The sequence below is a fragment of the Dendrobates tinctorius genome, unplaced genomic scaffold, assembly GCF_039654945.1.
Source record: "Dendrobates tinctorius isolate UK_male_01 unplaced genomic scaffold, ASM3965494v1 ptg000152l, whole genome shotgun sequence".
Lineage (NCBI taxonomy): Eukaryota > Metazoa > Chordata > Amphibia > Anura > Dendrobatidae > Dendrobates > Dendrobates tinctorius.
Genome location: NW_027361819.1, coordinates 6,014,817 through 6,029,426, shown reverse-complemented (window position 1 = coordinate 6,029,426; position 14,610 = coordinate 6,014,817). Strand labels below are relative to the sequence as shown.

The 14,610-nt window shown below is 45.8% G+C and overlaps 2 protein-coding genes across 3 annotated transcripts in view; one reads left to right on the top strand and one right to left on the bottom strand.

Moving 5' to 3' along the window:
• Positions 1 to 14,610, bottom strand: part of LOC141050831 (interferon-induced very large GTPase 1-like) — a 178,833-nt gene that overhangs the window by 67,553 nt on the left and 96,670 nt on the right. The gene's annotated exons all lie outside the window — the stretch shown is intronic.
• The window catches only part of LOC141050828 (up-regulator of cell proliferation-like), a 55,442-nt gene continuing 46,542 nt past the window's right edge, over positions 5,711 to 14,610 (top strand). The window contains exons 1-4 of the mRNA XM_073547498.1: positions 5,711 to 5,875; positions 7,571 to 7,610; positions 9,347 to 9,421; positions 10,948 to 10,986. Of these exons, the coding sequence (XP_073403599.1) occupies positions 9,367 to 9,421; positions 10,948 to 10,986 (94 nt within the window). The 5' untranslated portion in view covers positions 5,711 to 5,875; positions 7,571 to 7,610; positions 9,347 to 9,366. The remainder of the gene's footprint in view (positions 5,876 to 7,570; positions 7,611 to 9,346; positions 9,422 to 10,947; positions 10,987 to 14,610) is intronic.

Below are 14,610 nucleotides of genomic sequence, written 5' to 3'. Positions count from 1 at the left end.
TGTGTCCTTGGAGTTATTAACTGTGCCATCCACCCTGCACTACATCCATTATCACCATCTTTAACAATAAAATTGCCCTGGGACTAAGCTCTACCTGTGGAGAGCTGTACCAACTCTGCTGCATCACCATCAGCCCCAGCGGTCTCTTTAAGCAGCGTCGGCCATCCTTGGCCGAGTACCACAGGTGGCGTCACGAACCATCTATTATAAACTTTATTTCCCCTCTAATCATCATTTTTCATTGGACCAGGTCACTGCTGCCGTGACACATCCCTTTAAGAACCGGCCTGGTACCAAGTATCCCCACGGCCCTGATGGGCGCTCCATTTTGGCATCTCGAACAGGATCTACCAACCCGGTACACCGGGTCCCGTGCACCTAAAGACTGTAAAAAGACTGTGACAAGACACGCTATGTTTATGCAAATGGGAGTGCTGAAGCTGCTCATCATGGGCTGAGTTATTGAAAGGCGCGAACATCATGCCCACCCACTGTGGATATTTGTATACAATCAGAACATGCCCGTCGGCCAGGGGGATCTACCTCCTGGTCTAGGATGGGGGAAAGAAGGAAGAAGGAATCGTCCATGAAGGAGAGAGTGGAAACTACACGTAGGCGCAACAGGGAGCAACCCAGAAACCAAGATGGAGAGCGATGGCTAGCCGGAGCGGGGGGAGGAAGCAAAGGACTTCCCTAGCCAAGGGGATGGGAGCCCGAACCAGTTGCCAGCATTGGACCCGGAGTTCTTGGAAGCGGATTCGCCAGCTCCTGAAATTGCAAGTCACCGCCATGTCAGAGTGGAAAGCGACCCTGCTGGAGGTGTGGGAGTGGCAACCAACCCTGCAGCCAGCATCACCGACCCCAGCAGAGGATACCAGCACCGGAAAGACAACGGGAGCAGGTAATGTCATCGACCTTGCCCCGGTGGCCCTGGAGGCCCTGCTGGTCCCATTAAAGCTGCTGTCAGCCCTTCCACCTGGCCGGTTTTGTAGTAACCTGGACTGGGATCGCATATCTGACCTCAGGGACCGACTGGCGGTCCGCTACAGCCCAAACGAACACCCCAGGAGGTGTATGGAGAGAGGTGGTGTTCCGCTGGGAGCATCCGGGGACTGATCGGGTTCCCTGGGGAGATTCACTGTGAGAAATTGTGGAGCTAATAAAGTGAACCCGCAGGGTCATGGCAACGAACCTCCCCCGGGTGAGCTGTCCTAGTGAGGGCCACCCTCTATACAGGGAGCGTCAGGGGCAGGCTCAGGGGAGACTATTGCTGCGATGGCTGGTACCAATAGATAGACAGTAGGAGACACAAGCGGAGGAGACAAAGCGGACTGTATTGAGGCTGGCAGAAGAGACTGAAGACCGCAGGGAGGGATTTCAGTTAGTATGGAAGGGGTAGTCTGAAGCGGAATAATCAGGAGGGGAATGGTGACACAGGAGAAGGCAGGCGCAGGCTGGAGCAGGCATGCACTAAAAGAGAACACAAAGAGCATCTAGGTGAAGGCACAGGAGATAATAACGCGGCAGTGCAACAAAGAGCAGGTAGCCAGGAGATACTAAGATGCAGGGGAGAACAGGTGCCCGAATCATAGAAAGACACAAATGATAATCAGGCGTAGCCTACAGGAAGAGGCTGCCTGATATAGGTGGTGCGCTCCACAGGACTTCCAGGTCACGGTCCTCCAGGACCATAGAAAACCCGAGATGGCGCAGCCACAGCCTCAGCTGCGAGATGTGCACGTGCGCACCCGACGGGACCCCGGAGCCGGCCGCGGAACCAGAAGGACAACGAGCGACGCACTCTCACTCTGGAGGCGCGCCAGGACACCGAGGACAGGTAAGTATGACGGCCGCAGGGGAGAGCGATGTGACAACACAAATGCAGATGAAAGCCATAATTACAAAAAAAAAACTAAGGTTCCAGAGGACTAATTGACCGAACAGACAGACCCAAGGTGAAATCAGCGAGAGATAAAAATGAGGACCAGTCTTTGTGAATCACAACAAAACAAACACCTTAAAATGTGTTCTAAAGATTGATTGCTCCTGTCTGTTGGTTTCAACATGGTAGGCAGAGGAAAATACAATTCCCAGTTTCCTACAAAAAGTTCTCCAGAATTTACAGACAATATTGTGTCTAATAGAGGAGAGCAATTTAAGAGGAATTCCATGTCTACCATCCACAGACAGATGGCTTAGTGAAAAGGTTTAATAAAACCTTGAAGGCCATGTTAAAGAAGGTCATAGAGAAGAACAGCTGAGACTGGGACTGTCTACTGTCATACCTTCTGTTCTCCATCAGCGAAGTCCCACAAGCCTCTATTGGATTCTCCCCTTTTGTACTCTTGTATGCCCGATACCCCCGAAGACTCCTGACATAGCGAAGGAGACCTGGGAGGCGGAGTCTACACCCTACTCAAGTGTAATCGAACATGTGGCCCAGAAGCAAGAGAGAATTGCTGTGATGATGCCCATCGTGAAAGAACACCTTCTCAAAGAACAGAGGCACATGCGAAAGTGTACAGGTTAAGGTGGCAAAGACGCTGTGATGTGCCCAAAAGCAACAAAGCCGAGAGCAGAGACATGTTCTCAGAACTACCAGGTTGTACTAAGAACATAGAGCAGGAGTTTATGATGGAGCCTCGTGTCCAGGTAAACTTGAAGCTATATTGGATTCCTGAAGCCCGCCGAGAGGTGATCTCAAAAGAGGTGAAATGGATACTGAGCCTAGGAGGCCTTGGAGAATTCAAGAGTGGCTAATCCAGTCCCATAGTCACAGCACTGAAACCAGAAGATTGTCAGTTGTGCAATGACTATAGGAAGCTGAATGAGGTTTCTAAGTTCGATGCATACCCAATGCCCCGTGTCGAAGAATTGATTGAGAGGCTAGGGCCAGCCCGATACATAACCACCCTTGATCTCACAAAAGGGTATTGGCAAATTCCCATGTCCCATGACCCAAGGAGAAGACTGCCTCCTCAACACCAGAGGGATGCTTCCAGCATACAAAGATGTCGTTTGGGTTACAAGATGCTCCAGCTATCTTCCAGAGAGCCATGAACCGGATCCTCACTTCTCAGGTATGCAGCGGCCTATCTGGGTGACATTGTGATCTTCAGCCAGGATTGGGGAAGCCATCTGAGCAAAGTCCAGGAGATACTTGATGCTCTATGGAAGGCGGGGTTTTCCATAAACCTGAAGAAATGTGCCATGGGAATGGAGAAAGCTAAATATTTGGGCTATGTCATAGGCAGGGGTGAAATAAAGCCCCAAATAAATAGAATTGAGGAGATCGAGAGTTGTCCACAACCCCTCTCAAAGAAGCAGGCCAGAGCATTCCTGGGCATATTACCACTTATTTATCCCTAACTTTGCCATGATAGCTGCCTCTCTGATGGACATCCTTAAAGGGACAAAGTCGGTTATAGCTAAGTGGTCTCCAAAAGCTGAGACGGCCTTCCAGGAACTGAAGCTAGCCCTGTGTAAACAGCCCAGGTTGGGTGCTGTCTCATCACAAAAGGTGAATGGGGAAGAGCACCCCATAATGTATCCGAATCGGAAGTTGTCATCCTGAAAGAAAAACTACTCCATAGTGGAGGAATGTTTGGCCATCAAGTGGGCATTGGACACTCTAAGGTACTACCTCTAGGGCAGGAACATACTCTCCCCTGGACAAAGCTAAACATGAAACACATGTCGGGGTCTTTCAGCCACTTCCAGGTAATATACCAAGTCTATTCACCATTTCTACATCTTTAGTGCCTTATCTCATTAGATTTCTGTATTCACTAATGCAATTTGCACAAGTTAGTTAAGAACTTTCTGCTTCACTATCAGTCATGCATGCTTTATTATTGCCTAATTTGAATGATATTTAAAGGGGAATCACCCTATTGACTTACATATGTAATATTGGGCCACATTAATGTGGTGAGTTTTGGAGAAAGCGGTGTTTTTTTATGTTATACCAATTAAACTCATCACTGGATTGGATAGTGGCCTATTACATGCTATTTACCTAAAAGTGCAGACTGTGCCTTCTTTTAGTTTTTTTTCTTTTTGGGAGGAACTTACGCTGTAGGATTTCTATTGGAAGTTTTTCAACTCCTTATACACCTTATACTGTATATGCAAAATATTTTTTTTGCAATACTTTTGTAATTTTTGTATTTCCAAAAGAGAGCCTGAACAGATTTAGCACGATAGGTGAATTTTCTATCAGTATTATACTATTACATATGGTGTATTCCTTTAAAAGTGGCCATTTTTTTCATTTGTGTCCCTATTACTATTACTTTTTACTATTATTAATTATTGTGCATCAATAAACTTTATGATTTTATGTCATTTTTGCTTCCCTTTCTAATTTTTTGTTTAATTATTATGGCAATGTCACAGATCTAGGCTGTACTTAAAATGTTGGGTTACTCTAAGGCAGGAAGTTTAGGCTGGTGTCACACCATGCCCCACTGAAGTGGACGAGTGAGAAGAAAAGGGACAATGCCTGAGTGACCAGGTGTTTCCTAGCACTTCAGGATTTTAACTTTCATGTGGAGCACATGCCTGGGAAACTACATGGCAATGCTGATGCTCTATCGAGAGTCCACTGTTTGATGGCAGGAGGTGCTAAGTCCCCCCAGCTTTGGGCAGAGAGGGGGTATGTAAGATGGCCGTCTGATGGGTCCTTGAGGGGAGATATGTATCATCGCAGTTGGTAGCTTCGGTAAAATGAGCTCGGAAAGCATCCTCCAGCACATATAGTGCTGAGAGAGTTATTAGGCCATTCCAGGGCCAGGTTTTACGAGCAGTCAAAAGAGATGGGTGGAAATGGCTGCTCACATATCCTCACCCCAGGAGCATGGTTTGGTAGGTTTTTCAGGATGAATGAGAAGTGCTTGATGGTTTTTGGGGCATCACCGGTCTGAGTTGCCATGGTCTAGTCTGTGATTAGGGCTATGTCAGATCAAGCCAAAACAACTAGGGACTTTGTGGTCAGGATTAGAGATAAGCAAATATGTTGGGGTCCCTCCTTATTCGGCAATCTATAGCGCTTACCGAATAAGTTGCAGAGGGAACCCGAATACGTAGAGAGCTCCTGCTGAGCAGCTGTTCAGCTCCGCAGCTGCTTGTGTCTCGGCTGTGTGACAGTCATGACGCATGCAGCTGCTGCACCGAACAGCTGCTCAGCAGGAGCGCTCTATGTATCCGGGTTCCCTCTGCAGCTTATTCAGTAAGTGCTATAAATTGATGAATAAGGAGGGACCCGAACATATTCGCTCATATCTAGTCAAGATCTCTAGTCTGTATAGCAACCGGCAGGGTCAGTTGCAGTTTTTAGTGTTACTTATTTTGCTGACTAAACTACTACACTATCATAACATCTATGGATTGACTTATGGGTTCACTTGACTACATTTTCTTTTGGGAGGTCAATGCTAATAAGTTATATTCAAGGTGCTTTCAAAGATTAAATCCAGGACAAAAAGCAACTATTTATCATTATTTGTGATTGTATTGCAAATTAAATATCATAAAATGTCATACCGATATGACATTTTATGATATTTAATTTGCAATACAATCACAAATAATGATAACGGATTTTTCTCTGGCTCCTTCCTTGAAGAACATCAGGAGGATAGAGTTCAAAATTCCTCATGTTATCTCTCTGTAGTGCAGCACAGACAAAATGTTATCGTTTATGTCCACAAATGTTCTTCTATCACGACCTGAAGCTGTATCCAGTTGTCTCTTTACAATGCAACATATTATTGGGGAAGGTAAACCCTGCGGTTTGTTCCCAAGGCAGGAACAGTCAATGATTTGTTGCTAGACCCAATAAACATCAGTACTTGGATGAACCATTGAATTACAGGTAAGTCTGTCTTCTGTGCATTAAATTATCACTAGGATTGTAGGAATACTATAAAACAATGGTGTTTTTGATCTTTTATATTTCACACTTTGGGTTATTAGTGATGTGTCTGTTCCACATTTTACTAGTTCAGAGTAAAACCATTAAAGTTATTCATTACTAGATATTAGACCTCATTCGAAGTTTGTTGGGGAATTTCTACATCATTTCATTTTTGTTCAGTACCCTTTAGAGGGTGCTATGGGATTTTTATGCCATGACCCCCACTTTTAAATAAGTCCTGGTGCTGTCTACATCATTAAGACTTCTTTAGTTATAGACAAAACATCAGGTGAATATCCCAAGGTGAAAAAGAATCCATATAAACAGGAGGAGGCTTATAATTCAGCTCAGACAAGACCCAACTCAGCTGGATTCAAGACCCCATCCATCTGAATTGGGTCTTATCTGAGCTGGATTATAAGCCTCCTCCTATTTATGCCAAAAGAGCAACTCATTCTTTACAATCTATCAATCCCTTGTAAATCTAAAATGTTATTTATAACTAATTGTCATTACTAGTCATGAGGTAAAAGTTTTCAGCTTTTCTAAGCTGGGATGGCTATAGGTCTTTTTTCAGCTGTACAATGTAGTGATAAGTTCTTCCATTGTATCAGTCATTGCTACCAGTTGTAGACAGACCTTGATTTTTCCTTGTCCCAGGTACAGTTCTTAGAAACTGCCATTATAATTCTCCAGGTCATTACGAGTTTGTAGATACCCAACATGTCTAAATTCTTTTTTTTACTGTAAGTGATGAAAAAAAAATTCCAAAGTTTGTAAGCAAAAAAGTCGCCATTTTGCAAGACCCATAGCGTCTCCATTTTTCAGGATCTGGGGCTGTTGAGGGCCCACATTTTTATTGATTTTAGAGTAGATGTGATGTTTTGGTCTCCTGTTATTGTATATTATTGCAGTCAATATTGCGGAGACCTAAAAAACATAATTTTGGTGTTTTGAATATCTCTCTCGTTATTCTGTTTACTGATCAAATTAATTATTTTTATATGTAGATGGCTAGCAAATATGTATATTTATTTTTTTATTTTATTTTGAATGGGGCAAAAGAGCGGTGATTTGAAATTTTATTTTAAATTTTTTAAATATTTTTTAAAACTTTTTTTTTTACTTACGTCAATAGTCTCCAATAGAGACTTGAAGCTGCGATCATCTGATCTCTTGTGTTACAAATTACTTATGATGTACCTATATATCATAGGTCGTGAAGGGGTTAATGAATTTATTTCATACTTTAGTGCGCCACTGCCAGAAATGTTACTCCAGTTAGGGGCCGGAGTAGGCATATGTCATTCTGTTATTTACTTCATTTTTGTGGTGTAAATTACGGTATATAATTTTTTATTATTGGCTATACCCTATCTCGCCTGAGCTAAGACTGGCATAAAACCGCACCTCAGAAATAAAAATTAATTTAAAGAAAAACAAAAAACTAAGCTTGCATACATTTTCCTATATGATCACTTTTTCAAAGAGGGAAAATGGAGATTGTGCTAATATTAGAGAGAAAATAGTTGAACTTCCCGAGTGTGTATAACAGCTGATTATTATTTTTAATACAGCCAGTAAAACAAGTTTACAGATCATTACAGAAAAATAAAGTCCTTTTGATGATAAAATAAGATTTTTGTCTTGTAGAATTCAGACAACAGTTTGGAGGAGCATCTGCATCATCAATGTAAGCGCAATTTCTTCTTTGACCTGGAGTTTCTCCTGGAGTGCAGCTCTTGGCTCAGTGGTCAGCATTGCTCCTCTGCAGCTCTGAGCTCCTCTGGGGATTGAATCTATCCAAGGAGTTTTGTATCTGATCTGCACTGATGCAGGAAGCAAAGATTTCCAGCTCTGTAGTCATTTGTCTGCTGAGACCTACAGTGGAGAAACAGGATTTAAAATCTGGTGCAGATACCTTTGTTTGCAGTTACAGGTCAGACGTTTCCTGTAGCTCTTGACCAGGTTTGCACACACTGCACCAGGGATTTTGGCCCCCTCCTCCATACAGATCTTCTACAGATCTTGTTGCTGGGCAACATTGAGTTCCAGATCCCTCCAAAGATTTTCTATTGGGTTCAGGTCTGGAGACCTGCCAGGCCACTCCAGGACCTTAAAATGCTTCTTACAGAGCCGCTCCATAGTTGCCTTGGCTGTGTATTTCGGGTCATTTTCATGCTGGAAGACCCAGCCACGACCTATCTTCAATGCTCTTAATGAGGGACGGAGGTTGTTGGACAAAATCTCGCGATACATGACCCCATCCATCTTCCCTTCAGTACAGTGCAGTCATCCCATCCCCTTTGCAAAAAAGCACCCACAAAGTATGTTTCCCCCACCATGCTTCATGGTTGGGATGGTACTCATCCTTCTTCCTCCAAACATGGCAAGTGAAGTTGATACCAAAAAGTTCTACTTTTGTCTCCTCTCACCACATGAACTTCTCCCATGCCTCCTCTGGATCATCCAGGTGGTCATTGGTGAACTTCAAATGGGTCTTGACATGTGCTGGTGTAAGCAGAGGGAACTTGCGTGCCCTGCAGGATTTCAATTCATGACAGCATAGTGTGTTACTAATGGTAATGTTTGAGACTGTGGTCCCAGCTCTCTTCTGGTCATTGACCAGGTCCTCCCATATAGTTCTGGGCTGATTCCTGACCTTTTTCAGAATCATTCTTACCCATGAGGTGAGATCTTGCATGGAGCCCCCCACCGAGGAAGATTGACCATCATGTTGTTTCATCCATTTTGCAATAATTGTGCCAGCAGTTGTTGCCTTCTCACCAAGCTGCTGCCTATTGTCCTGTAGCCCATCCCAGCCTTGTGCAGGTCTACACTTTTGTCCCCAGTGTGCTTAGACAGCTCTTTGGTCTTTGCCATGGTGGAGAGGTTGGAGTGTGATTGAGTGTGTGGACAGGTGTCTTATATACTAGTAATGAGTTTACACATGTTCAATTAATACAGATAATGAGTGCAGAGTAGGAGTGCTTTTAATTTTTACATTCTGTTTCTCACTGGTGGAGTGTTCCTACGATAAAAATTACAGACCTCTCCATTCTTTGGAGGTGGGAAAACTTGCAAAAATTGACAGTGTATCAAATACTTATTTTCCTCACTTCATGATTAAACACAGCGGTTATTTAGCAGGATCAGATGCCATGAGATGTGTCTTAGATCATTACAGTCACCTGATCACTGAAGCCAATCACAAGCTCAGCAGTCAACTGAGCAAAGACCATGACCAAGAACATCTCTTCCCATCCTGGCGCAAAACATTGGAGAGACCAACACATCAGCCATGGGGGTTAGAGACCCTTTCAATCCATGTGAAGCAAATTAATCTGAGTGTATTGTCCTTCATTTCCTAGTATGAAAACATTGCTATTTTTTATATGTTTGTCATGTTCATCTTGTCTCTTTTAATAGCTAACAAATCTCCAATAAGGATGTCTAGAGATGGACAACGTCCACCAGTGCCAAAAAAACCACCCAATATTTCAGGTGTGTCCAAAAGGATTGTCAATCAATGTGACCCTCTTAGGCCGGTTTCACATTAGCGCTTTTTCAGCGCACGCACGGCCGGGGGTAGCTCCGCCCCCGAGCCGGCTCTCTGCCCGGCGTGCCCGCCCCTTGCTTGTAGCGCCGCCTACTAGCGGACAGCGGCGCCTGCGATCGGCGCACCCTATCTTTAGCATAGGGTGCGCAGATCGTGCGCAGGCCGTGCGCTAGTTGCGCTTTGACCTGCGCTGCGCACTTTTGACGGTGCGCTGTGCGCGCCAAAATCCGAAAAGTTTGATTTTGGCGCGCACGGCGCACCGTCAAAAGTGCGCAGCGCAGGTCAAAGCGCAACTAGCGCACGGCCTGCGCACGATCTGCGCACCCTATGCTAAAGATAGGGTGCGCCGATCGCAGGCGCCGCTGTCCGCTAGTAGGCGGCGCTACAAGCAAGGGGCGGGCACGCCGGGCAGAGAGCCGGCTCGGGGGCGGAGCTACCCCCGGCCGTGCGTGCGCTGAAAAAGCGCTAATGTGAAACCGGCCTTACATCTTTAATTACAATGCCAAGATTCCATCAGTAGGTGCCATTGACGTGACAGAGGGGCGCCATCGCTCCTTATTCCATAGTTGTACTATCGGTGACATCTAATTTTAAACTTCCATGGATTCAGCAGGAGCCTGGCTGTGTGTCACAGATCGTAGTGCAATATTCTGCGACATTATCCATTCACCTTTATATATTACTTTGCTGGTCAGTTAAGAGTTAAAGAATAATTGTTTCAATGTTTATTTCATAAATCAATAGTACACATGAAAACAAGGAACTTTATAATACAACTATGTCTTATCATAGATATCTACATCTTGCTAATCCAGGACTGATCCTTCACTCTAAATTCAAGGGTAAAATCTGTAAAAATGTATATTCTCTGAAGACAAATATTCACATTACTGAAGCAGAAGATGGCAGTTGGTGCTTATAAGATTCTATGGAGAGGGAAGAAGAGGGATAAGGTGGCGCTGGAGGCTGACACATTCTGCTGCAAGTTCTCCTGAAATGACAGTTATACGTCTGTATCGAACTTTAAGAGCACCAACTGTCACCTCCCACCATGGGAAAATCTGTATTCACTGAAGACACATGTTACCTGTGAATTGAGACTTTTGAAAATGAATGATCGGTCCAGGAGGAGAAAGAAATGGATTTCTCTAATAAAATATATTACAAAGTTGCTTATTTTCAGGTGAACGATTCATTTATTAAGTGAAAAGCAAATCAACAGTTACTCTTTAAGCAAACAGTCCCCTGTGAGAAAAGCACAATACTAAGGTTATTCTGTAGTCTGGGTGCATGTGTCATTACTCTCCATGTCGGGCCGTGGGACAGGGATAAGCTCCGTCCAGAGGGTTCACTAAATTAAATGAAGCCAATTAAACTGGACATATTGTTCATCATCTGCAAATATAGTTTTCTTATATTTATCATCTTCATTTTGTCTCTTACAAATCTCCATTGTGGATGTGTGGAAAAGGAAAACCTCCCCCAGTGCCAAGACCACGGAATATTCCAGGTATGAGCTAAGTGATTCGCGATTAATGTTACCCTTTATATTACGATCCTGGGATCATATGATGAGGTGCCGGCAGCAGCACAGCGCCCTCTCTCAAGGTTAACCATCTCTGATGTCATAGTGGATATTTGGTTCAGCGTGTAAAGGGTTATATTTAAGGCAGAATCACGGCTGAGAATACCAACTCCTGATACTATATTGTGGGGCAGTGGGCAGTACCGATAAGATCAGTATAAGGCCGGGATCACACATGCAAGGAATACGGACGAGTCTCGCATGTTAATGTGGCACCCCTGAGGCTTCAGTCGCCACAGAGGTATTGCACCTCACCAGAGGTGTGATGCCCCACCATCCAGGTAAGGTGGGAGCCCCTAACCACACTCCAACACCTGCACCCCTCACCATAAGTAGTGTAGCACAGTCACATTGCGGCATGCTGCTAGGAGAATAGCAGAGCACCTTTAGTGAGTTAAGTTCAGGGAGTGAGTTAGTCTGGAGTGAGCAAGGATGGAGGAATGAAGGAGTGCTGCAGCGGGTCCAAGTGATCTGGGCCTGCTGGCACTGGGAAGGAACTAGAAGTAGACTAACAGAGACTGATCACCTAGCCTTCCATAAGAAAGGAAGCATAGCACGGAACAAAGGAGTATAGAAGGACGGTGGGAACTGGGTTAGAGAGAGAACGCTTTCCAGTCCACAGCACAAGGCCGGGGCCTGGTCCCCGAGGTTGTTCGGATCCTTAATATCCTGCAACAGACACCGGAGGAGTAGAGAGCTGTAAATGCCTTACTCCCATCAAAGACTTGGGGCACAACAGCGACACAGATAAAGCCGGGACTTAGGAAGGAGTCCCCGAAGCAGGCTACAGCTGTCTGCCGTACAAGTGGAGTTAAGAGAACATCTGTTGGAAAGGAGGCACTTCAGGATAACACAGTACCAGGAGAGCTTCATATAAAGGCGCTATAGAGGAGACGTTCAGGAAGGTACATGTTGGCGGAGTGTTGGTGTGGAGCATCCTATCTTGCCTGGGGTTTGATTGAGGCCCTGACCCGGAGGACATGGCACAGAGGCAGGCACCTGTGTGAACTGCAGACTATGAGTAGAACTTTGGAATTACATGCCCCGGTGTCCTCCAGTTATTCCCACACCGCTACATCTGGGTACCAGCACCTACATCACTTGTGCCTCTCCTCTATTACTTTATCTACACTACCCTGGGACTACAGCTCCATCTGTGGGGAGCTTCACCATCTCAGCTGCACCACACCACCAGTCCCAGAGGATCTGCATGCAGCGTCGGCCTAGCATCTATCTTGCCGAGCACCACAGGTGGCGTCACGAACTATTCATAAATTATCTACACCAACACGCCATTTTACATGGGCGCCCAGGGCCACGGTCCGGGTCACCGCTGCTGTGACACGTCCCGCTGATACCGGCCTGGTACCGAGTAACCCACAGCCCTGGGAGGGCGACCCATTTTGGCGTCACGAACAGGATGACGAGACCCGATGCCATCGGGTTCTGTGTGCCTAAGATTTGCTGGACTTTGAACTTTGAAGAATGTGTCGAAAACCCATTTTAATAAACTGTGGGATGAATACCCAAAATGGCCGTCAGCCTGAAGAAGAAGGGAGTGACAAGATGGGAGGTCCCAGGAAAAGACTACGAACTGTCATGGGCCTCCCCTGCCTTAATTTTTATGCGACAGCAACATGGCCCACCCCCCGAGGGGTACGGATACTAGCCTGGTATGGAGGCATAGGAAAAAGATGCCACCCCCAGAAGGAGGAGCAGAAACCGGCGGCGGGAAAGGAAGCCAAGAAGAGCAGGAAGAACACCAGTCGGCCATGATGGAAGGAGCGCGGAGGCCGGAGGAGCAGGGGGAGAAGTCACTCGCCCCCAGGCCGCCCCTAAGGAGGCTCTGACCGCTGATACATCCCCGACAGCGTCCGCCACCACCTTACAACCGGTCCTGTCATTGGATGAGTCCCGTCCGGAGGAGATATACGAGGGCCCTGGAGCAACATGGCGGGCCGGGACCACGTCCCCGTCTGGACCGGGTGCATTGGTACCGGCCTCCCCGACAGTCCAGGCCCAGATCCAGTCGCCGTCCACCCCATCCACCACGCCGGGAGGTGCGGCTGCCGTTGTCCGCCGCCAGGTACCGGCGCCGGAGCTGCGGCTGGAAGCGCAAGGTATGACCACAGCCCCTGACGGGACCCGGGTGTTAGGGACGGTGCCTGCGGGTGGGGATGAGCAAATTGTTCCTGGCTGGCAGCCTCAGGCTGCGGTACCATCCCCTGAGCTCCCAATGGAACTGGAAGAGCCGATATCCCCGCAAACAGTGGATGTCTCAATTGCTCTGTCACTTAGCCCGGCTCCCCCCACGTTAACCTTTTGGGAAACAGAATATATGCGGTTGGCAAGTAGTCAACAAGATGAAGATACTTTGAGCTTCTCGTCTGTTAGCAGTCCCCAGCAACAAGCTTCCAGAGATCCCAGGAGGGATAACAACTAGTCTGACTTTCAAAGTTTCATCACCCAGGAGGGTATTTCAACAGTTATGCTTTGTTTTCAAGTTGTACCAGTTACATCATGTTCCAGTTTTTGTTTTATAGTTTGGTTGCCCAGTTTTATTGGCAGCTCACACCATTGAACTGAGGAGATCATGGACGCTGTATGATCCAGAACTGCAACTTGTAAATAGTTTGCACCTCTTTAGGTGCCCCCTCTTGGTTTTACATAATACCGCTTTTTCAGAAGAAGACCTACCTCATCAAGAGACATTTACAGACATGTTGATTGAGTCAATGTCCACTTTGCACTTGCTGATAATGTTCTAATCTATTTTTGATAAGAGAAAATTTTACAAGTAAAGTATTAGTGTTTTACAACAGTATGTTTAGAAACAGAGACATGGTGAATGTTTTACAGAATTCAAATAAAGATGTTGAGAGTGTGAATGAAGATTCAAAATTGTATGTGATGAACCAGGTAGCCATGGTTATCATCTTAAAGTCTAGAAGAGACAGTAAATAATAGAAAGAAGGAAAATATGAAGAGTAACAGAAAGGAGATGTGTTACTAGGGAAATGTGAATTAATGCCGAGTTTGCTCTTATAGTACTTTAAATTAGGTAGCATAATGTAAGAATTTAAATAGATAGTTAACTGTTTGTAACGTTCAAGAACTGTGCCTCCTACATTAGGAAGTTTAGATAGGTATTGTTTACAAGCATTTAAAATTTTTGTATGTTCCGTTACTGTCAATTTTGTTGTCTTGCAGCTGGCGGATGTGCTGTGATTAACAGGGGGGGCATGTGGCGCCCCTGAGACTTCAGTCACCACAGAGGTATTGCACCTCACCAGAGGTGTGATGCCCCACCATCCAGGTAAGGTGGGAGCTCCTAACCACACTCCAACACCTGCACCCCTCACCATAAGTAGTGTAGCACAGTCACATTGCGGCATGCTGCTAGGAGAATGGCAGAGCACCTTTAGTGACTCCTTGCTTGGAAACACTAGACGTGTCGGGAGGCGGGTGAAGTTAGAGTACATAAAGAGTGGGAAGAGTTAAGTTCAGGGAGTGAGTTAGTCTGGAGAGAGCAAGGATGGAGGAATGAAG